The 25439-nt window shown below is 40.0% G+C and overlaps 1 protein-coding gene across 1 annotated transcript in view; it reads right to left on the bottom strand.

Annotated features, from left to right (window-relative positions):
- LOC149251672 (uncharacterized) overlaps nt 1-25439 on the bottom strand; it is a 209048-nt gene that overhangs the window by 22822 nt on the left and 160787 nt on the right. Inside the window, exons 4-5 of the mRNA XM_089453963.1 lie at nt 16283-16440; nt 15981-16169 (exon numbers count right to left, since the gene is read on the bottom strand). Coding sequence (XP_089310089.1) covers nt 15981-16169; nt 16283-16440 — 347 coding nt within the window. The remainder of the gene's footprint in view (nt 1-15980; nt 16170-16282; nt 16441-25439) is intronic.

Here is a 25439-nt window from a genome sequence, read left to right as displayed (position 1 = left end):
ATTCATTGTAAGATAGCAAAAGAATTAAATTGCTTCCTATATCCAGCACCAGAGTGTCAAGTGATAGTTGCAAATGGAGGAACGATAAATTATTCTGGAAAGTGCCATAATATCAAGCTATCCATGGGAGAATATGTAGTGAATAGCCCAATGCTTTCCATTCCAATGGGAAGTGTTGATGTTGTACTAGGAGTCCAATGGCTACAATCCTTGGGTACAATAGCTTTTAACTTTCAAGAACTTTTCATGAAATTTTATGTCGAAGGAAAGGAAGTTGATTTAAGGGGTATTGCAGGGAAGCCAGGAAAGATAATAAGCTCTAACGGTATGACAAAGCTTCTAAAAAAGAACAACGAGGTGTAATTGCACAATTATGTTCACTAGATGCAATGTTACTTGGGAGCGGGAGCGGAAGCGGGGAGCGGGAGCGGAAGCGGGAGCGGGAGCGACCATTTTCAGAAGCTCCCGGTTTGGGAGCGAATCCCGGAGCGATTTTTTAAAAATATATATATTTTTTAATTTTTGATACATATATGTCAACAAAAACATGTAGAATGATGAATTAGATATAAAAAACATAAAAAAGCATAGATTGAACCATATAACAACAATCATCTAGAAGTTATAATCTTCATCAACCACGTCCGCAAGTTAGTAACATAGTAACATACAACATATTGAGTCTCATGATTCATCAATCTTAAAGTTTCAAGCTTTCAAAATTCAATATATAACATTTATCATCATTGATCACCAAAGTTGTACTTGTAAGCTAAGTGTAACCATTACAACAAATAATATCTAACATGAAATAAAATGTTATAAAATGAAATGAAATGAAACAACTTTCAACTTTCATGAAGCATCATATTCATAATTCATTACTAATGAGTTATAATTGCCAACTTCGAACTTAAATTGTCATATATTGTTTAAAAAAATATCATAATAAATATGAAAGAGTCAATAGTTATAAAAGCTACTAGAAACTAGAAAAGAGAAGTAAATCTATTATCTATTTCTTATGCTTGGGCCTCTTGCCGCCACGAGAAATGTCTAATTTTTTAGTCTTGTTGCAAAATCAGGATCTTTGTCATTAATATCACCCTCCAAGCATTAATATCCAGAGGTATCTTTGTCATTACCTTTGTATCTGTATAGGGATCTTTGTCATTAATATCACCCTCTAAGCATTAACATAAGATAGAAAAAGCATAGCATGTCAAGTCAAGATTTTGTTTGAGTGATGCGTACATTTTTAGAAGGGTCATGATAGAGGAGTTCGACAACCAATGTCACTAACATCAAGGTACATAGAGGGATTGGTACTCTTGATTAAATATGAGTTCCATACCCTACTACATGACAAAATTCAATGGAAACATTGCAATCCCCCAATCCTGAAATCCTGAAAAACTGATAAGTCTGCTGGATTTTGAATGAAATCTAAAATTCTACTTTCTCCATATGAAATCCAATGAGGACGAAACCACTCTCAAACATCCTGAGTCATTTCATGGTAATGTTAAAAATTTAAGTAAAAGGATGAAAATGAAAATTAAAGAAAATGTCACTTTTACTTTAAGAATTTAACATTACCATGAATAGCATATCAATACTAGGGCCTAGACTTGATCATTAAGTTGCCCCACTCAAAAACTATTTGTTTCTTTAAAAAAAAATTGCATTTCGAACATTACTACAAAAAAAAAATGCAAAAAAGGCAAAACGCTCCCGAAAAGGCAAGGAGCGAAATTTTTTTTAGGGAGCGCGCTCCCAAAATCGCTCCCTTTTCGGGAGCGATTTCGGGAGCGCGCTCCCGACCCGCTCCCGAGTCGCTCCCGCCCGGAGCGCGGATCGGGAGCGGGAGCGAGGGGGGGGGCGCTCCCCCGCAACACTGACTAGATGTTTCCACATTGAAATCATTTATTTCTCCAGATCTCCAAAACGCCTTGGACAATCATTCCAAGGTATTTGAGACTCCCAAAGGTCTCCCACCTATTCGTGATCATGATCATGCTATTCATTTGATTCCAGGAAGTGTTCCTCCAAACATTAGGCCGTACAGATATCCCTATGCCCAAAAGGGTGAAATTGAACATATGGTTGCAGAGATGCTTGAGACTGGTATAATTCAACCTAGCCAAAGTTCTTTCTTTGCTTTAGTAGTATTGGTGCACAAGAAGGATGGATCATGGTGCATGTATCCAGATTATAAGGAGCTCAACAAACTCACTATTAAAGATAAGTTTCCCATTCCTGTCATTGATGAATTATTGGATGAATTGCATGGATCAATTTACTTCAACAAGTTAGATCTTCATTTAAAATATCATCAAATCAAAATGAAGACTCAAGACATTACGAAAACAGCATTTAGAACTCATGAGGGTCACTATGAGTTTTTGGTCATGCCTTTTGGCCTTACCAATGCACCTTCTAGATTTCAAGGTTTGATGAATTCCATTTTCAAACCCTTCCTTGGAAAATTTGCGTTAGTATTTTTTGATGATATACTAATCTACAGCAAGTCTTAGAAGGATCATGTTGAACACGTTGACAGGGTGATACAACTATTAGAGGAGAAACAATTATATGCAAAAATATCCAAATGTTTCTTTGGAGTACAAGAGGTGGAATATCTGGGTCATATTGTATCTCATCAAGGAGTTAAGGTAGACCCTAGCAAAATTAAAGCCATTAAGGAATGGGAAATCCCCACATCCATAAAGCATTTGCGAGGATTTCTCAGGTTGACAACGTATTATCGCAAGTTTGTTAAGAATTATGGGAAAATAGCAGCACCTCTAACAACATTGTTGAAGAAAGATGCATTTTCATGGACTCCAAAAGCAACAAAGGCCTTCGAACATCTTAAAGAGGCAATGTGCCAAACACCGGTCTTAGCTACACCAAACTTCACAAAAACATTTATTGTTGAATGTGATGCTTCCAGAAATGGAATTGGTGTTGTTTTAATGCAAGATGAAAGACCCATTACTTTCGAAAGTCGTCCAATCAAGGGAAAGTATTTATACAAAGCTATTTATGAGAAGCAAATGTTGGCAATACTACATGCACTTAAGAAATGGTGACCCTACCTAATGGAAAGACACTTCAAGGTAAAAACGGATCATGATAGCCTTAAATACTTTTTAGAACAAAAATTATCCTCTGAAGAACAACAAAAATGGGTCACAAAGATGTTGGTTTATGACTTTGAAATCATATACAAAAAAGGGAAGCAAAATGTTGTGGCAGATGCACTCTCAAGAAAGGATGAGGATGTGGAAGCATTATTGTGTGCCATTTCTATTATCCAACCAGATTGGATAAAAGAAGCAAGGGAGGAATGGAAGAATGACGAAGAAGTGTGGGAACTTATTCGAAAGTTACAACAAGATTGCACTACGTCTGATACATTTAGCTGGAAAAATGATTCGTTATGGTACAAAGATCACTTATACCTCTATAAGAATTCCCAACTCAAACAAAAGATTCTTCTGGAATTGCACGCTTCTCCCTTAGGAGGGCACTTAGGATTTTTAAAAACTTACCACAGGGTTAAGAAGGAATTTTTTTGGGATGGCCTTAAATTGGATATTCAAAAGTTTGTAGCGGAATGTTTGGTATGCCAACAAAATAAAGCTGAAACAATTAAGACACCACGTCTATTACAACCTTTATCCATTCCAAGCCAACGTTGGGAGGAGTTTTCAATGGATTTTATCACAGGTTTACCCGAGTCTGAGGGAAAGAGTGTCATCATGGTGGTAGTTGATAGACTTACCAAGTATGCACACTTTTGTGCATTATCACATCCATTTAAAGCCAGTACAGTTTCTACCGCATTTATGGAAACAATTCAAAAGCTACATGGAAACCCAAAGATTATTGTAAGTGATAGAGATCCCATTTTTACTGGAAATTTTTGGACAGAATTATTTTCTTGTCTTAGTACTCAGTGAGCTCATAGCTCATCTTATCATCCTCAATCTGATGGGCAAACTGAGATAGTAAACAAATGTTTGGAAGGATATCTTCGTTGCTTTGTATCTAATAAACAGACACAATGGGTCAAATGGTTGCCTCGAGCTGAATGGTAGTATAACACTTCCTTCCATACTGAAACAAAAATGACCCCATTTATGGCACTTTATGGATATCAGCCACCATCCATCACATCATATTTAAGAGAAAATTCTAAGGTTCAAGCAGTGGAACATCACATCGAGCATCAACAACAAGTTGTCTAACTCTTAAAGGATATAGGTGACTAGGTATTCCTACGGCTACAACCATATAAAAAAATGTCCCTCAAACAAGCTAAGAAGGATAATAAATTGTCACCAAAATATTATGGTTCGTACAATGTGTTGCAAAAGATTGGTACTATGGCATATAAATTGGAGCTTCCTGCAGCTTCTCGAGTGCACCCAATTTTCCATGTTTCATGTTTAAAGAAGGTTATAGGCGACAAACTCCCAGTTCAAACAATATTGCCAGAACTTGACAAGGAAGGAAAAATTATATTGGAACCGGAAGCAGTCATAGAAACAAGAACTCGACAGCTATGAAATCTATCCATTTCAAAGTATCTCATCAAGTGGAAGAACCTATCCGCTGAAGATTCCACATGGGAGGATGAGAATTTTATACAGAAGCATCCAGAACTACTCAAGCGTTGAGGACAACACTTTTTTGAAGGAGAGGGGCATGTTAGGTCCCTATAATATTAGTGATCCCCCCATTACTATTGTCGTTGTATCCCTTATTGTTATTATTGTTCCCCTATTGTCCCCATATTATTATTATTGTGCCCCATAGAATCCCTCTATTGTTATTTTTGTGCCTTTATATTATTATTGTTAGGTCGGCTTGGTTATATTGTGACCCCATAGACTCCTATATATAGAAAGGAGGTTTTGTCATTTGAATCATCCAAGAATTATTCATTTGTGTAATGTAAAGGAGGTTTCCCCCTCGAAGAGGCTGAATTCTAAGGCGTTCAACTATCTTTTCTATCTTTTTGTGAGCTGGTTTCATAACAAATAACAAATAAAGTGATTCCTCCTAAATAAAGCCTAAAGGACACAACATAACAAAGGATCATGACCAATCAACCATTGTGACTAGTCAATGCATATAAGTACACAATCACATGGAAATTCATATCTTATTCAATTATTTATATATTAGTTGTCCTCTGTGGATTTTCTCAAGACAAAAAGTGCAATACTGACATTTCGGTGAAAAAAAGTAAACATTGTTCATAGTGTCAGTTTCAAGACACATTTACCCCCTTATATATAGAAAATGTTTTCCAGAATCCATATATATATATATATATATATATATATAAAGTAAACATTGTTCAGAGTGTCAGTTTCAAGACCCATTTACCCCCATATATATATATATAGAAAATATTTTCCGGAATCCATATATATATATATATGGATTCTGGAAAACATTTTCTACGCACCCATAATAATGGAAAACTAGTAATAATACAAATTAATGAAAACATAAAACGAGTAATCAAAAAATATAATGGAGAAATTGGAATTATAAATTATATTAAATTATAGTGACTTACAATACACTAACCTAAGAATTGTAATCTTTTGCCACGAATAAAGCCAGCAATGTCCCGTGGTGTGACTTGTATCTCGGGATGGAGCTAAAAACTTGAAGTGGTTTCAGCAAAATTAAAATATTTTCCGGAATCCATATATGTATATATATATATATATATATATATATATATATATATATATATATATATATGGATTCTGGAAAACATTTTCTACGCACCCATAATAATGGAAAACTAGTAGCAATACAAATTAATGAAAACATAAAACGAGTAATCAAAAAATATAATGGAGAAATTGGAATTATAAATTATATTAAATTATAGTGACTTACAATACACTAACCTGAGAATTGTAATCTTTTGCCACGAATAAAGCCAGCAATGTCCCGTGGTGTGACTTGTATCTCGGGATGGAGCTAAAAACTTGAAGTGGTTTCAGCAAAATTAAAACATAAAAAAAAATGTCAATGTCCGAAGATTTTACAACTTTGACAAAAGGATATGGTGTTTGGTAATTAACAACACCTGGCTATGAAATTAGGCACTATACATTACCATCCAAATCAGTCAGTTTATTGATGAACATCAAAAGTTTAAAAAAATGGAAAAATTGCAAATAAGATGTGTCACCACTCAAACTAGCAGGGGTCCTAGAAGGGGATCCTAAAAGCGAAACTACTAGGTAAAGAGAACCAATGGAGCAATAGCCCACTGTCACCTACGCAAAGGCTCCCTGCTCTTTATGGACTTTCACCGATGGGAGGAGACCCGGTATGAAGGGAATCACTAGATGGATGAATCAATGAAGAGATAAAGAGTGATCCCTAAGGCCTATTCACAAGAGAGACTCAATTGCATGGTTTACTTGCTTGAGAAGCAAGGTGTAAGGCTCTCTAAGAAGGGCCAAGGGGATTTCAAGGGCTAGGGTTTGCAAATAAGACTTGTAAAGGAGGGACCTAGTCCTAGAAACCCTTGTGAAAACTTGGTTTCCAAATGGTCTTTGTGAAATTATCTTCAGTAAGTTGTGGGACCACACGGGACCAAGTGGACCCAGAATTAGGTCAAGGGGGTGGAGTTGATCAATCAAGGGTGTTCTTGACCTAATTGAGGGGGAGAAGGGGATCAAAGGGGAATTTTCACTAATTTTGATGCAATGATCCTAATGGAGTTACTAGCCAAGGGAAACCAAGGGCAAGAATCGATCTCAAAGCTAGGGCTTGGAATATCTCAAGATCCCACAATCAAAATTGCTTCAAATTTAGACGGCTTCTAGGAGACACAATAGTGCAATAGAGGGCAAGAGATCAAATTTTTTGACTAGGTGAATCGTGAGAAATTTGGTGCCCCAGGTCACATATTGGGGCTAGGCCTAGAAAGAAAGAGAGAAGTTGAGAAAGATATGCTTTAGAGTGATCACCAGGGGAAGATCAGTGCCTAAATATTTGGGAGAAATGAAGTCATGGATATTTCAATGCTTGGAATGGATTCACTTAGTAAAGGAGGCCTCTAGAACAATTTTGCATGGTATTAGGGCATGAGACAATTGCTTCAAGGTCTTTACACTTCGATTTGCATATATATGATGACTTATTAAGATAAAATTTCAATAAAATATCTCTAGGAATATTCACTCATTCATACAAGGCCCATGACATGATGCAAAGATATAAAAAGACAAATTTCGCATAAGAAAAGCAGTAAATTTCAACCTAGTATAGCGAAAATCCCTAGTGAAATGCATGTGACATAAGAAAGTAACAAGAATAACATTAAAAGAGTACTAACATGTAACAAAGAGTATATCCAATCATCATTATATCCCAATAGTGAAGCCTCAAGACAAAAAATAAAGAGATCCAAACATCAAAATTCATCCAACTTCATCCTCCAAGAAGGATAGTGAAAATCTCCCAAGAAAGAAATATCCAATCCAAGTGATGATGATCAAAATGATTCATCACACGTGTATTTATACACTTCCTAATGAATTTGATTTAGCTAATTAGGCCTAATTTAGCTCCTAAAATAAAATAATGTGCATAATACCAAAACTTTTGATGACAAACCCACCAAATAACTCAATAATGTAAAGATAACCCTCTCAAGAGGGTCGAATGATCAACAAAGTGAGTTGTTGGACATTTGAGGAGGCCTAATGAAGTCCAAGGGGTGCCATAATGTAGAAATAAACTCCAAACATAGAGGACAAGGGGTTGGCCCCTTGTTTTCTAATCAAGAACCTGGGGTGCTCCCAAGTGAGTGTGGGTGCACAAAGACATTCTCATGAGTTTCCAAATGGATCAAATATGCATGTAGACCATCTGTAAGGTTTGCAGTAATGACATAATCCCTCCCTCTGCAGCGGGAGGCATCCTAGAGCATCTACCAAGTGTATGGTGCAACTGTGGAGCTGGTTGGTCATGTTGGGTTGTGTTATATTCTTTCCACGACTAGCCCACGTAGTTAACCGGGGGGTTAGAGGAGGGGCAGAACCTCCCTTTCATTGCGTTGATTGCGTAGCGGGGGGTCACAAGGGGTTTGAGGGGTGCAGGTAACCCCCCTCTATGGGGTCCGGAGCAGCACCCCAGAAAATTTTGTTTTTTGGACCCTATATTAGGTTGGGCGGACCTACCTATGGTTTTGTGCATGTTTTTCGCACATGGTTTTAAACACGATGGTTTTTGGTCCATGGTATTAGATGCTTTGGCATGTATAAATATGTATTGTAAAATTGAAAGGAACATAATGAAAAATCAAGCTGGTAGTCCCCGTTTTGGGATCCAGGGGAAAATCTCTATGTATATGTGTTTTATGTGTTATGCTCTCGCATTGTTTATTTTCTGTGTTTTAGAATTCGTATGCAGGTAATTTATGTACGAGGTTAAAACCTACATTTGGTATCAAAGTTGTTTTGGCTTCAAGGGGACGCCTTTGTTGCTGAGGGGTTTCACTCGGGCCTGCGGTAAACCCTGATCAGTGGGAGATCTGCGGGATCGATTCTGGTGGTGAAAGAAGATGGCGAGTAGTGGAAAGATAGAGATCGAGAAATTAATGGTCATAGTTTTGAGTTATGGAAACTCAAGATGGAGGATCTATTGGTGGATAAAGATCAGTGAATTGCGGTAGATCCAGCTACTAAACCAACAAGAATGTCCGATGAAGAATGGAAGAAGTTGGATCGGAAGGTAAAGAGCACAATACGATTGTGTCTCAAATTCAATATTGTTGAATGTATCAAGGGAAGCTACGACGAAGGCTTTGTGGGACAAGTTAAGAACTTTGTATCAATCTAAGTCTCTGGTGAATAAACTGTTCTTCCGGAAAAAGCTGTATAACCTGAGGATGAAAGATGGAGACTCGGTGACAGAGCATCTGAACGCATTTAATACTGTGGTAAGTCAGTTATTATCTGTTGATATTAAAATTTCATATGAAAATAATTGCATCAGTTTGTTGTGTTCTCTACCAGATTCGTGGGATAGTCTGGTTAATGCAATAGGTAGCAATGCAACTGCCTTGCAGTTTGATGAAATAGTCTCATCCTTGCTGATGGAGGAAATGAGACGGAAAAATATGGAGAGCCAGAATGGTGATGCCTTGTTTGCACGAGGATGGTCCCAGAACAGAAACAAAAATAAGTCATCGAGTGGGAAGTCTAAATCTAGAGGGAGATCTAAATCTCCAGGAAAACATGTAAAGGTGGTGTGCTGAAAATGTGGCAAAAAAAGGGCACTACAAAAGGGACTGTAAATCTAAATCTCCTGATAAAGGAAAAGGATCTGATGATGCTCCTTCTGCAGAGGCGAAAACCACCTCAGATGAAGGTGGGGATGTGTACTTGGCTTCTTCAAGTACACATGTAGATCATGAGGCATGGTTGATTGACTCAAGTGCATCATTTCACATCACTCCCCATAGAGAGTGGTTCTGCGAGTATGAGAAATATGATGGCGATGATGTCTTCTTGGGGGATGACAAGAAGGCTAGAATCGTTGGTCGCGGAAAAGTAAAGATGAAGTTGCAAGGTGGAAGGGTTAGAACACTTCCGAGTGTTCTGCATATTCCTGCATTAGCCAGAAATCTGATTTCTGTAAGCGAGTTGGATGATGCAAGTGTAAAAACAGTGTTTGAGAAGGATACCTGCAAGATGGTTCGGGGGGCACTAGTATTGATGCGGAGAGTTCGAATTGGAACTCTATAGAAGCTGCAAAAACTGTTGTTGATGGGTTCAACAGTTTTGTGGTTCCTAAAAGTGGAGCAGAAAATCTAGTGGTCTCTAGAGAGAAGACCATGCTATGGCATCAAAGGCTTGGACATATTGGAGAGAAGGGCCTTCGAATACTTCATGGTAAAGGTATGGTAGAAGGTATGAGTAATAACTCTCTGTATTTTGATTTCTGTGAAAATTGTGTATATGGGAAGCAAAATCGGGTGAGTTTCCCCTCTAGTGGTAAAAGGGCAAAACATATATTAGAACTTGTGCACAGTGATGTGTTTGGGCCTGTGAAAGTTCCATCATTGGGTAAGTCTATGTACTATGTATCATATATAGATGACTTTTCAAGGAATATATGCATATATTTTCTTAAGAAGAAATCTTAAGTCTTTGACAGGTTTAAAGAATTTAAGGCTCTCGTGGAAAACCAGACAGAGAAGAAGATAAAGGTGTTGAGGACAGATAACTGTGGAGAGTTCTGCAGCAAAGAATTTGAAAAAATTTGTAAGAAGTGTGGTATAGCACGACAAAAGACTACTCCATACACACCTGAGAAAAATGGAGTTGCAGAAAAAATGAACAAGACTTTGATGGAAAGAGCAAGAAGCATGCTCAGTGGTGTCGGGTTAGGACAAGAATTCTGGGCAGAGGTGGTGGAGAAAGCATGTTACCTGGTCAACAGATCTCCTTCATCAGCGTTGGAGGATAAAACTCCACAAAAGGTATGGACTGGTAAGAAACCCTCTCTTTCACATCTGAAGGTATTTGGATGTGATGCATATGTACATGTTCCAAAGGAGAAAAGAACCAAGTTAGATAGTAAGTCTGAAAAGTGCATCTTTATTGGGTATAAGGATGCTTTAAAGGGTTATAAGCTTTGGAACCCAGTAACAAAGAAGGTTGTGTACAACCGAGATGTGGTGTTCAGAGAGGTGAAAGATGTTATTAAACATGAAGTCTAACCAAAGGAACCTGAGAAGATAGAGTTTGAGCTTAAGGAGGAAGAATCAGACTCTACAGTAGAGGAGGAATCAGAAGATGAAGAGCCACAAACTCCGGGTGTGAGAAGATCAGTTCGAGAAAGAAGGCAGCTGGAAAGGTACAGTCCATCTACTTTCTGTCCAAATTTTGCTTTATCTGTTACTGATGATGATCCCAGAACTGTGAAGGAAGCAGTAGATTCAGAGGATGGCAAACTCTGGAAAGAGGCCATGGTTGATGAAATGGCATCTTTGCCCAAAAATGAGGCTTGGGATCTGATGGAGTTGTCGGCTGGAAGGAAACCCATTGGCAGCAAATGGATGTTTAAGAAGATGACAAATGCAGAAGGAAAGGTGGAGAAATACAAAGCTCGGTTGGTAGCAAAAGGTTATTCACAGGTGCCAAGAATTGATTTTGGTGATATTTTTTCTCCTATTGCCAAGGCAGCTTCTATTAGATTACTTTTATCTGTTGTTGCTGCTTTTGATTTTGAGGTAGAACAGATGGATGTGAAAACAACATTTCTTCACAAGGATCTGGAAGAGGAGATCTACAAGAAGCAACCTGAAGGTTTTGCAGTGAAGGGTAAGAAAGAAATAGTATGCAAGTTAAAGAAGTCTTTGTATGGGTTAAAACAGTCATCAAGGATGTGGAATCAGAAATTTGATACATTTATACGGGGACTTGGCTTCACCAAAAGCAAAGCAGATCACTGTGTGTATTTTAAATTAATTGGTGACCGTGTTATTTATCTGGTCTTGTATGTGGATGATATGTTGCTGGTTGGAAATGACAAAGAAATTATCCAAGATTTGAAGTCCCAATTGTCCTTGAAATTCGACATGAAAGAGCTTGGTGCTGCAAACAATATTTTGGACATGGAAATTAAAAGAGACGAGGAAAAGAGGAAGCTCTGGTTAAACCAAAGGAAGTATGTCGAGACAATATTGCAGAGATTTAATATGCAGGATAGTAAACCGGTGAAGGTTCCTATTCCGGTAGGTGTGAGGTTATCTGTTGAACAGTGTCCCAAGACACAAGAAGAGGAAGAAGACATGTCCCATGTTCCATATGAAAGTGCAGTCGATAGTCTGATGTACGCAATGGTCTGTACTAGACCAGACATTGCACATGCAATGGGAGTATTGAGCAGGTTTATGTCAAAACCAAGGAAGGAGCACTAGACAGCAGTGAAGCGGGTTTTCAAGTATTTGCGTGGCACTAGTGATTATGGTTTGTGCTACCAAGGAAAACTAGGATTGGACAGAGTGTTGGATATTGGCATGCCCTTCCATATTGGCATGCCCTTCCCTATCGGCCTTTGGCATGTACAAGTGTCTCTAAGCTCAATAGAGGGTTAATCAAGGACCCTACTAGGTGTATTCAACCTTTAAAGGGGGTGGCATGTCCATGGTTCATCATTTAAGAGGTAGATGGAAAATGATATAATAATGGAATGGAGTGGGGATCAAGGGAATCATCCAGACCACATGTCAAAGTGCAAGGGTAGCTATAATAAGGGAAGCCCACACCTAGGTATATAAGTGTAGGAGGGAGCAAATCGTGGTACATGAGTACCTTGGCCTTTGTTTTTCCACCCTTCTTCATATGCCTTTTACCTTTGATTGATTTTTCTTCATAATTGCTTGGGGCTCTAGGGGATGGAGAGCAAGATGTGTAATATGTAGCAGTGGATACCCCATTAAGGTGAGGTAGTTCATCACCCACCAAGGTTTGGGACAATCATGGGTTTCTTAACAATGGAGGGGGCTCATCTAGGGCCCTTAGGAACCAGGGTGATGGCCACATATAAGGGGTAGAGCTCATGTTTAGCTTTTTCCCTCTTGCTAAATTTGTATGTCCTGGCCATCTTTTGCATTTTGTGGTACATTTCCTGTTGAGAGTGGCCAAATTATGTTTTTTCCTTTCTTTTTAGCTGCATCAACCTCCGAGGCATCGTTCCAGGCCCAACCCAAGGTGTGGACAAGGGGAAGTGGAGGCTAACCCTATGTGGACCCAGTGGACACATGTGGACCTGGATGTGAAAATAGATGAATGGGGCTTAAATGAGTGGAACACGAGTGATGTAGGTGGTATCAAGAAGCAAGACCACGCAACCAAAATCGGGATTTTCCCATGTAGTGCCAACCCAAAAGCCAAATAGTCAGTAAAGGAGATCCCACATCACTAGAATACAAGGTTAACCACAAAATCAGGCAGTGGAGACAAGAATACAAACCTAACCCACTCTTTCCAGCAAATCCCCCTGCTAACTCATGCCCAAAACTGCTCATGACAAGTAAGGAAAACTACTCAACTATACCAACGAAAAGCCATACCTCTGAGGTCGGAAAGCCCACCGTCAAACATACATTCATAACAGATGGGCGAGAGACCACATGGTTGGCTCAGGTGGTGGAGAAAATGGCACATCAAGCTATCTAGGGGCTGCAAGGGGCTGTTGGCTGAGAACCATCTAAGAGAAAATATTTCTCCCATATACACTACCCACAGGTGGTGGGTAACAAGATGAATCAAGGGTCGAATGCACTTCAGAAAAGATGGGGAATCGGTGTACTTCTTTAAGTCAAAGTATAAATAGCTTATATGGTTAATATTTTAATGGGATATGGCACTCTTCAATCTCAGCGAACAAAGAAGAGTTAAAACAAGAGGTCATTGAATAGAACACAGCTGAGGTTCGAAAGAATAGGGACTGGCAGCGTGACTTACAAGGTCAAATTAAAAAGAGAAACAATGAGCTATTGGGCTACTTGAAGCAACCAACTGACTCACAGCCACTATAGCTACATGCTTAGAAGGTTCCCAAATTGTTTTAATTTCAAAGAATGTCCGGTACAAGACATTACCCAACAAAATGGTGAATTTGTTAAAATTGACAACTAGGGCCAAACTCCATGTGGGTCATCTTATTAATAGCAGTTGATATTTTTCTGCCTCTCATCGAAAGGTGTAGGATTGATCTAAAGATCATCCGATCCGATAAGTATTCATGGAGATATGAATTTATTTGTGTTATGGGACAATTCGTCAAGGTCGGCCAGCAACCAAACAAACCCCACTTGTGTTCAATGTTTTAGTATAAATAGAGGTAGCCTTCAAGCATTTCTACACACTCACTTGGGATCTCTTCCTCCCTACTTGTCTTTGGGTTTTAGTAGGAGAGATCCTAAGGGATAATGCTGCCCCGATGGAGAAAGGAGATCTACGCTGCCCTAATGAAGAAGCCCTAAACGCAAAAAGGAATGGAGATCTAGAATGGTGAAGGAAGCCTACATAACACAGCAAGGAAAGATCTAATTGTTGGTCTAGAAAGAGACCCTATCAGCTGTACTAAAAGGCTCCTATACACAGCCCTAAGGAGAGACCTATATGTTGTTCAAAAGAGCCCTAGCCGCAGTTCTGTTTGTGCCCTAATCACAGTCCATATACCTCCTAACTGCTGGCCTTATTCCGCACTAGATGTTGCCCTACATCCGCAATTTAAGAAGACTCTTATACGCTGGAAATAGGAGGCCTCTATGCTGCCCTAACCGCAGTCCTCAAAGGTGATATAATCCGCAGACAATGAGGGTTCTATGCAGCAAGAGGAGGATTCCTATACGTTGGAAAGAGGACCCCTTAACGCAGTCAATAGAAGACTATTCAAGCATGCCCCAGCCGCAGCCATGGAGGAGTCTTACCACAGCTATCATTCCTCAGATTTGGACAGCAACAGCGTCAAGCTTCAGGCAGATGAGGAAGGTCTGAAAGTGGCTTGTATGACAGGGAGAAGAGTGCTGAAGGGTATATGTTGAAGTCTGTCTATAAAGGCAGCATATGTTAGGACTGTGTTGATAATAATACAGTCACTTGGATGGAGAAAGGGTTGTGAACTTGATGAAGGTTATGAACGGTAAATTCTATGAGAGAAATCATTGTGTTTAAGACCTTGGTTGGAAACCTTTGGAGCAGCAAAGGGGACTGTTAGAGGGCAGATTAATATAGGCCTATGTTCAGTGACATTAGTGGAACTTCGTCATTAATAGAAGGCAGATTGAAGAGCTGACCGTATGAAGGTACAGACTTCCTTGTGAGCAGCAAAGGAACACTGTGTGTTAGGCCGCAGGCCATAACACCACGGTCAATATTTCGTATGAGTATTTGAGTGCTCAGATCATTAGCATATATATATGGAGCTGTCATGCTGCTGAAGCTATTAGACGACTGTATGATGCTGCTGTAATATAAGATGGACAGAGCTAGTGTCATGGGTTGGTTCAACTGCAGCATGATGATGTAAGGGTCTCACCTTGAAGGACCTTATGCTGCAAATCAGTTGAAGATTGAAGGCTGCTCTCTGAGCTGCAGTCCCTGGTATCAGGTGTATAACTGCATTGTGTCATCTACATGGTGAAGATCTTTGCTCTTATCTAGTCAAGTCAAAGTGTTGACTTCTAATGTATATGTACTATCTCTCTCTCTCTCTCTGCTGAACTATTGAAGAACATATAAGAAGAATTGATCAAGGGTTTCCCCACATTGGGGTTTGTCCCTGGCTAGCAGCACATCTTGTGTCCTCTTGTCTTGGCTTGTCTTCTGCGATTTATGTTTATGTTCTTATCTGCAGTTTACTTTTATGCTGATGTGATTGCCAATCTGGAAAAGATATTGAGCTAACTGTGAAAATTGAAATAAATTGCTCTAAGCATAGAACATACCTAAACTTAACAGAATCTTGCATCATTATCATTCCAAGTGCATTGCCCTTTCCACACACCAGTTTGAGATTAGATCCAAATTTAAAAGTTGACAGTTCTGAAATAGATCTGAATGTCAAGGCAGGTAACTTGAACATGATCATGAGATAAGTTATCAATACTTCTACGAGGCCACCAAGTCTCATAAAATTCTAACAGACTGCACTAGATCCATACCATAGAAACATTATCTATATCATACGTTACAGAAATTTAAGCAAGAATAAACAAAATTTAGGTTAGAAAGCAAGATATCATTATGATTTTTAATGAAAATCCCTAAAAGATGCACAAGATAGAATTGGCTAGGAAAGTAAAAATTGAAGTCTATAGACAAGGCATGTGACTACTTCCAAGGTTGGAGGAGGACATATTCTAGGCCTAAAACTTTTAAGAAGAAGCAAAGCTAACAGAATACAATTACCTATTTGGTGTAAAATAATCATCCACTGAATGATCTCTTTGTCCATAGGCATGCTACTTGCTATTTCCATTTTGCAATCATCTCCATTTCTGTCCATATCATGCTTTCTACCCACTTGGACCAAACTTTCCACCTCTGTCTGGTTCAGATTGACTTCTATCATAGATGTATTGGAGTCTGCATAACTATCTGCAATATTTTTCTTGCCATTACGGATTAGCACATAAACATAACATTCACCTTAAATACCTCTAATGTGCCCACTTACTTCAGACATGTATGCTCTGCCTGCCTACCTGTACCTGCAGAAGATTCACGAGCAACGCCTCCTCCTTCAGGATGTTCTGGATTGTGAATAATACTGCCATCCTGATTTATCCGTGGTGTAGTTAAAATAACACCACTCCCTACAGATGAATCCATTGTGTGGCAATCTGCTTTCAACTTCGCATATTGTTCTCTGTTAACAGAGATGCAGACTCAGACACCAAGACTCCATAAAAGGGGCAGAAAAGACAATTATTCTCTATAAGCCATTCAATGGATTAAAAAAAAAAAGCAAAATATTCCTCTTTCAAACTTCAGAAAATTCAAGGATGACCAACTTATCCAAGAAAATTTATGAATAAATATTGACAGAAACACAAAGATGCTTCCTCCATCAGAAATAAAAGCAAACCCATTAAGATGAAAAAGGACACTAGTCAGAGGTGACACCAAAAGGGAAACCACATCAGCACATAAAGAGCATATCCACAGTGGTACAATCAATATAAATTCAATCGTCAATCAGTGTCCATAGTCCACTGTCTGAAAACGTTTTTGTTCAGCAATCATCACACAGACTTCAGGTATCTATTAAACAGATGAGGTAAAACAACAATAAGATATTTCTTCTATGTTTGAAAGAGGTCGTTGCATTAAGAAAAAAATAGTTCTTAATAAAGCAGTTTAAGCGAGTGTGAAGATCAAGCAACTTGATATTTCCTACAAATATCCACTGGTTCATTTACAAGTCCTATGTGATCAGTTAAACCATCAAATTATTTGAACATTAGGCTAGTTTGTATCTTTTATAGCCTTTACACCTGTACATCGCAGGTGAAACTATAAATTAATAGATGAACAAATCTGTAGCAACTTCTCATACAGAATTCGAGTAGGAGTCTGAGGGTGTCACTTGGCTATTTTATTAGGCAATGTGAAGCTAGTGGACTTGTCTCGATTGCTAACAGTGCATAAGTGGCATTAGCTTCTCAGAGTCATAATCATCAAATATTGCTCCATAATGATCCATCTCATAAATATTATATTGGCATTGTTACCACAAAATCTAGCAGGTCTTATAGAGGGAAACCCCACAACCCAAGAGCTAGACAAAGTGCAAACAATGAAGTAGAGTCCCAATGTCACCTCAAGCAAAAGTTAAAACCCCCTGCCCTTTACAGATTTTCACAGATGGGAGGAGCTACAGTAAAGGAGGGATCACCCAATATGGATATGCTAATGATAAGGTACAAAGTGACCCTACTAAAGCTCATTCAAAGAGAGACACACTAAAGGTACAAGACCTCAAAGAAGCAATATGCTCTCAAAGAAAAGTCCTAGAAAAGAAGGTTCAAGACCTAAGGTTTTGAGATTTTTGATGTTGATAGGTATTCACAAGGTCAAGGCCCGAGGGAAAGGGTTTCCTACAGTGATATTCTTACAATAATATTTAACTAAGCCAAGACTCATGAAACTCTCGAAAAAGTCCTCATGTTGAGTGGAAAAGAAACTAGGGTTTCCTTCTTAGAGCAACACCTAGGGCAAGATATTTTATGGATGAAACTTGATTGGACGCCCACTAAATTGATAGGTTAGGTACCCTAGACCTATCTCTTGATGTTTAGGTTCTCAAATCACCAAAAAGCCTGCTCTCTAAAATTTTGCTGCAAGCCCTAGATTTTCACCCTAGCCTTAAAAGGACCAAAATTGAGAAGAGAAAATTATGGAGAATGGACCAATTCCTTGTCTTATGGGGATATGGAGTCAAGGATGTGCTATATAAGAAAAAATCTCTTCCAAGGAGGTTGAAATTTGATGTCCTCACTATCAAAATTTCAACAATTACCCACTTACTGGCATAATGGTTTTTATGAAGAATATCAAGAAGCACTCCACTAGGAACATTCATTACATGTTACAATGAGTAATGCATACAATAAGAACTTGCAGCCTAACTATAGGAGCTTTCAAGCCGAAAAATGAAGAAGTGAGCTTGACAAAATATATGTTATGTACATGTCAATGGCCTAGAGATACGAAATCATGTTGTCAACAGACCTTGAAATTGCTCAAACCTCTTGTAGTTCAGATCTCAAAGAGAATTTAGATGAGAGGAAAGTCACCGAAAGGCCAAAATAGCATAAACTCCAATAGACCTCAATCTTAAGGTTGTGACCCATGTTACATTATCATGTCAATGAGGGCCTATATATAACTAATCGACAATAGTAGGAAAAATACCTTAAAATATTAACAAACTGAAAAACAATAAAATATATTCATAGAAAAAATTGGTAAAATATCAGCAAATGTCAGAAAATATTTGCAAAATATCGTTTTTGAATATATCACAATATACTAATATAGTAAGGTGATATTAGCATTGCCCTGATAATCTTCTGATTTATCACAATATTGTCAATATTATCATGATAAATGCAACAGTGGTTGTGATACCAAATGATATGTGCACAATACTAGCAATGGAAGAAAGATCCTAGCATATAAGAGCACAAGAAAACAATTAGAAGAGAGAATTACCAAAATTATACACTCATTTGTAATCTCCAATATCTATATATCGAGAGCGATCAAACTTGACCAAGTCTCCAATAAAATAAGATAAAATAGGTGAGTGACCAATTTGGACCAAGTCGCCCTGCAATGTGAAAGATCAAGTACTTGTTGGACATTTGGTTCAACGCTCCCTGTGTGTTTCACTAAATGGAATAAACGCCTCTCCTAGATCCTAACTTTGGCGATTGTAGCGATGACTAATGCCTACAAGTTTTGGTCTAACGACAATTGTGAAGCCAACAAGCGGTATCAGAACGACAGGTCTCAAGTTCTAAACCCACCCAACTCGCATTGGAGGGACATTGTTAGACATTGTGTTGAACACTCCATGTTTGTTTCGCAACATGGACTAACTGCATCTCTTGGATCCTAACTTTGGCAATTGTAGCCGAGACTAATGCCTACAGATTTTCATCTAACATCAATCATGATTCCAACAATAATGTGCAAAAACAATGAAGTTCAAATATTTACTAAAGTAAACTTAGCACTATAATACATGTTTACTAGATTAAACCTAATAAACTTATGAATAATCTTTCTCACTGTTTAAATGAGCATTACATACATAAAAGAAATATATTATAGTGTCCCAAACTAAATTTTGCAATAATCTTCACAATTACCATCATGATATTTTTAACCATTGCAAAAATGACATTGCCAATGATTTTCTCCTAATCATTAATGTAAGGATGTATCACACAAAATTTAACATGAAACCCTCATTTGACAATAAGCACAAGCAACAACTCAACCTTAGTATATTAAAGATCAATCTGAATATACATGAGAACCTGCTAAGACACCAACAAGATGGCACAAATGGATGAAGATATAAATGATTGACAATGGTCTCCCCAATGAATTCGTTGATGCCCAATGAGAAACCTGGATGGCTCCTCCTTTAAGACTAACTAGGGTGGAGTCTTTCACCACTGACGACTAGTTATTTTAATCAACTAGGGTGGGTAATTGCTCCACCGAAGAACATCATGCTCAAGGTTTAAAACCCTCAAGCAAGCTCTACGAGTCGAAGTAAACAATCTATCAGATATCCAGACATGCCTATAGAATGATCTTGAGCTCCCTTTTATAATCCTTGGCGACCCCAATACCATGGGTAAGTATTATATGGATACCAATACCATGGGTATGAATACCATGGGCAAGTATTCCATGGGTACTATTACGATGGGCAAGTATTCCATGGGCACCACATAATCCTTGAAGGTTTCATGAGCCTTGACATAGTCGATATACATTGTAAGAGACCATTTCTCCTACCTTGACCTTTGGTTACTCCAACACTCATCAAATTTATCAAACCCTAGGTCTTGTGCCCTCTTTTCTAGGCCTCATCAGAGAAAGTGAATTGCTTCCTTGTGAAGCCTTAGACCTAGGTTGTGTCTTTCTTGAAGACCTCCAGGAAGATCATTTCACACATTAATAGTAGAATATCTATTATAGTTGATCTCTCTCCTACGGGGACTCCTCCCATCAGTGAGGGGAGTTTGGCTATGGTGAAAGTGGGCCATGTTACCCACCACCAGTGAGTGACCCCTATGGGAGAAAATTTCTCCTAGATTTGTATTCAGCGCACAACCAACAGCCACTTGCAGCAACCACATAGCTCGATGTGCCACTATTCTCTGCCAACTGAGCCAACCATTATGTGCCCTCGCTCATCTGTTATGATTGAAGGTAGGCCTTCCAACCCCGAAGGTATGACTTTTAATTATGTAATTGGGTGTTTATGTTTGCTTTTCTTCGGCACATTTGGACATGGATTAGTGGACAGATTAGGCGGAAAATGTTGAAATTTGGTACCGGAGGACAGGTGGTTCCCTTAGGCTTTGATCTTTGGCCTAGGAAAAAGTGTCCAAAAGAATTTAATTTTTCTCGTAAAGTAACTTTATAATTTTTATAAAGTTAAATCTAATTTAAAAGTGACTTTAAGTGATAAAGTTACTAAGTCTAATTTTAAAGTGACTTTTATAAAGTCAATGAAAAATTAGAAAGGAAAAGTGACTTTGGAAATAAATGACTAAGTGGGTCTTTATTAAAGTGGGGTGAATTAAAAAATAGAAAGTGAAATTTAAATGAGCATTTAATCTCAACCATTGATCTAAATCTATTTCAGCCATTGGATTTAGGGATCACCCAAAAGTCACTTAAGGTTGGGTTAAGGGAGGAAAAGGAGGAAAAGATCATTCATTCTTTCATGAGCAGATTGAGAGAAGGAGAGCAAGAGAGCAAGGGAGATTTCTGGACAGCTGAAAGCGGAGTAACAGCAAAGCTGAAAGCGGTGTAACAGCAAAGCTGAAAGCAGAGTAACAACAAAGCTGAAAGCGGTGTAACAGCAAAGCTGAAAGCGGAGTAACAGCAAAGTTGAAAGCAGAGTAACAGCAACAGCCGCGGTGTAACAGCAACAGCCGCGGTGTAACAGCAACGGTGTTTCAGCAAGGCTGAGATAAGTTGTAAAAGTCTGTTTGTTGATTTTTGTTTGCTGAACATTTCTCCTACTGTAAAAAGGCATTTTCCAGAAATAAAGAAGAGCTCTCAAACTGGTTTTCCCCAAGAGTTGTAGGGGGTTTTTCCAGGGTCAAGTTGACCAAAAATCTCAGTGTTTAAATGTGTTTTAATGGCTGTTTATTACTGCTGATTTTTATTTCTGCAATTTCCAACATTCTGTAAATTTCCAGAATTTGTGTTTTCAGCAAATTTATTTTTTCAGCTTGTTAAATGTATGGTTATGGGAAAGGGCATTTAACTATATGGGAGAAATAAGAAGAAACTGAAAACCGGGGTGGGAAATGAAAAATTTCTACATGGTATCAGAGCTTGAGTGCTGAAGGGCAGTCTGGGACAGCAAAAGGAAAAATTACAGTTGCTGATTTTTTTCACTCAGAAAATTCCAACAAACTGATTTTTCATAGACAGCAGTTTTATCTTTACCACAGCAGTGCTATTTTTCAATTTTAGGACAGCAAGATGTCATTGGGATTGAGGGTGGAGGATAGGTTGGATGGGCATATAAATTACAGCGTTTGGAAGGAGAGAGTGCAGAGTATCTTTGAGGAGGCAGAAGTCTGGGATATCATGGTGCATACAGCACAGAACCCTGTTGTTGTGCCTACTGATGCTACTCAGTTGGCTGCTTATAATAGAAAGAACAACAAGAGTAAGACGCTGATTCTAGACGGAATCAAAGACCATTGCATTCCTCATGTGAGAGGAAAGAGCAATGCCCATGAGATGTGGACAGCATTGTCCAATCTCTACCAGAGTACCAATGAGAACCGGAAGATGGTCCTGAAGGAGAAGCTGAAGAACATTAAGATGGGTAATGATAGTGCAGCTGGATATCTCACAAAGATTACCAATGTGAGAGATGAGTTGGCAGCGATTGGAGAGGCCATTCCACCCACTGAGTTGGTGCGGATTGCAGTGAATGGCCTCCCCCGTTCATGGTTGAAGTCTGCTGATGGGGTGTGTGCACGTGAGACCCTTCCCACATGGGAGAGGTTTTGGGATGATTGCATTCAGACAGAGATCAGGAAAGGACAGCTTGGGGCAGTCAAGCCAGTTGAGCAGGATGAGGACGTAGCACTGGTGGCAGGAGGCAAGAAAGGCAAAGGGAAGAAGCAGGCTTCCACAAGCGATGGTGGGGGCAAAGGCAAAGGTAAAGGTAAACAGGGGAACACACAGAAGGACTATTCCAAGGTGAAGTGTTGGAATTGTCAAAAGATGGGACACTATGCAGTTGTGTGTCCGGAGAAGAAGAAGAAGAAGGGGAAGAACCAGAACGTGGCAGCTTCAGCAAAGATTGAGGACTTTGCAGGTCGTTTTGACTGGGAGTTTGCATTCACTACATGTGAGTCCTCTAGTGCAGGATCACCTGCCACACAGGTTCAGAGGGAGCATGCTTTTCCCTCGACTAGTGGAGCATCTTCAGGTATCTGGTACGTGGACAGTGGGGCTTCACGTCACATGACAGGAGTCCGGGAGTACTTCTCAAAGCTTTCAGAGAGTGGCACTGATATTGAGGTAGTACTCGGTGATGATAGAGTTGTTAGAGCAGTCGGGGTGGGGACAGTGACATTTCAGAGGGAGTCCAAACCTCCCTTGAAGGTGTCAGAGGTTCTTTATGTGCCAGGGATGAGGAAGAACCTCATATCCGTCTCAGCTTTGGAGGACAGAGGATATGAGGTACTGTTCAGGGAAGGACAAGTGTTGATGTATCCCAGGGGCACTCCAGCTGATTCAGCTAGAGTGATAGGTGTACGCCATGCAAAGGTGTACAAGTTTGCATTCCAGCCCCTTTTGGCATTGAGCAGTAGTACCGACAACAGAGCTAGCAGTTCTGAGCTGTGTGAGATTTGGCACCGCAGGATGGGACACATGTATCATGGAGCCTTGAGGACATTGCGGGAGATCACTACAGGTGTGCCAGATTTCAGTACTGATCACTTTGATACTTGCAGAGGTTGTGCTATGGGCAAGTTTGCCAAATCCCCTTTTCCCAGCAGTGACAGCAGAGCGACTGGGATACTTGATTTGATTCATTCCGATGTGAGCGGTCGGATGTCTCATGTTTCCTTGAGTGGATATGAGTACTATGTTCTATTCATTGATGATCACTCCAGAAGGACCTGGATTTATTTCTTGAAGACCAAGAGTGAGGTCTTCAAGCGGTTTCAGGAGTTTAGAGCTCTTGTGGAGACACAGACAGGTCGGAAGATCAAGTCCCTGAGGTCGGACAATGGAGGAGAGTACACCCTTGGAGAGTTTGTTGATTATTGTGCGGAGGCAGGCATTAGGAGGGAGTTCACTGTTCCCTACAACTCCCAGCAGAACGGGGTTGCGGAGAGGAAGAACAGATCCATCATAGGGGCTGCCAAAGCCATGTTACATGATCAGGGGTTGCCATTGTTCTTGTGGGCAGAGGCCTGCAACACAGTTGTTTACTTGCAGAACAGGAGTCCGCATCGTGCCTTGGGGCACATGACTCCGGAGGAGGCTTTCTCTGGGAAGAAGCCTGATCTTGGTCATCTTCATATCTTTGGATGCATTACATACTCCTATATACCCAAGGAGAAGAGGACCAAACTAGAGCCCACCGCAGAGAAGGGTATCTTTGTGGGCTACAGTGAGACATCAAAGGCCTTTCGGATTTACATCCCTGCACAGAGGAGAGTTGTTGTCAGACGGGATGTGAAGTTCGAGGAGGACAGGGCCTTTAGGAGGTCACGGGAGTTAGAGTATCTGGATCAGCCAGACCCTCAGCAGCAGTTGAGTCAGTCGCAGGGATCCAGTGGGCAGGGATCAGGAGGATCCGGAGGTACATCTATGAGGATGTCAGGTCCATCAGTGAGCAGTGGCTCGCCGAGCCAGAGAGGTGATGCTCCGGGCAGCATGCAGAGCAGTTCACTAGGGAGTCCATTGATGGACAGTTCACACAGTACCTCAGCTTCTACAGGTTCAGGTGCAGGCAGGAGGACAGCAGACAGACAGTCAAGAGTTCAGGCTACTGATGGTGAGGAGGAGGAGGAGTTTCATTCTCCTATGGGAGAAGCATGCACAGGGAAGAGGAAGCCCAAGTGGCTTCAGGACACCTTGAGAGATGCCACATCTGTTGCTGAGCCGAAGAGGCCGGTCAGAGAGAGTAGACCACCTGAGAGGTTTTGTAGTTATATGGCGATGGTTACCAGCATCCTTGACTCTGAGCCTTCTAGCTATGAGGAGGCAGCTAGCCAGCAGGTCTGGAGAGAGGCCATGCAGGAGGAGTATTCTTCTATCATGAAGAATGATGTTTGGGAGGTGGTGCCGAGGCCTGAGGGCAAATCCGTGGTTACTTCCAGATGGCTTTACAAGGTAAAGCATGCTGCAGATGGCAGCATTGAGAAATTCAAAGCCAGGTTTGTGGCTAGAGGGTTCTCCCAGGTAGAGGGAGTTGATTATGAGGAGACCTTCGCTCCCGTGGCTCGATATACTTCGATACGCTCCATTATATCGATAGCAGCAGAGATGGGTTGGAAGATCCACCAGATGGATGTGAAGACCGCATTTCTCAATGGCTTCATACAGGAGGAGGTGTACATTGAGCAGCCACAGGGCTTTGAGGTGCATGGGAAGGAGTCCCATGTGTGCAGACTGAAGAAGGCCCTTTATGGCCTGAAGCAAGCTCCTAGAGCTTGGTACTCCAGGATAGATACATATTTGCAGGGGATGGGTTTCACAAAGAGTGAGGCAGATCCGAACCTTTACTTTATTGTGATTGGTGAGCAGCCTCTCATTCTGGTGTTGTATGTGGATGACTTGGTCATTACAGGTGCAGAGAGACTCATAGAGCACTGCAAGAGAGATCTTGCGGCGGAGTTTGAGATGAAGGACATCGGCTTGATGCATTACTTTTTGGGTTTGGAGGTGTGGCAGGAGGAGGGGCATTTCTTCCTGGGGCAGGGGAAGTATATTGTGGACATCCTTAGCAGATTCCACATGGAGGATTGTAGACCCATGTCGACACCGATGATCACCAACTGGAAGAAGCTTCATGCTTCGGATTCTGAGTTGGTGGATCCCACATTGTACAGGCAGCTGATTGGTTCCTTG

The sequence above is a fragment of the Pinus tabuliformis genome, chromosome 7 (genome assembly GCF_031772625.1).
Source record: "Pinus tabuliformis cultivar Carrire ecotype Pingquan chromosome 7, CPIR1, whole genome shotgun sequence".
NCBI lineage: Eukaryota > Viridiplantae > Streptophyta > Pinopsida > Pinales > Pinaceae > Pinus > Pinus tabuliformis.
This window is presented reverse-complemented; position numbering and strand designations above follow the sequence as displayed.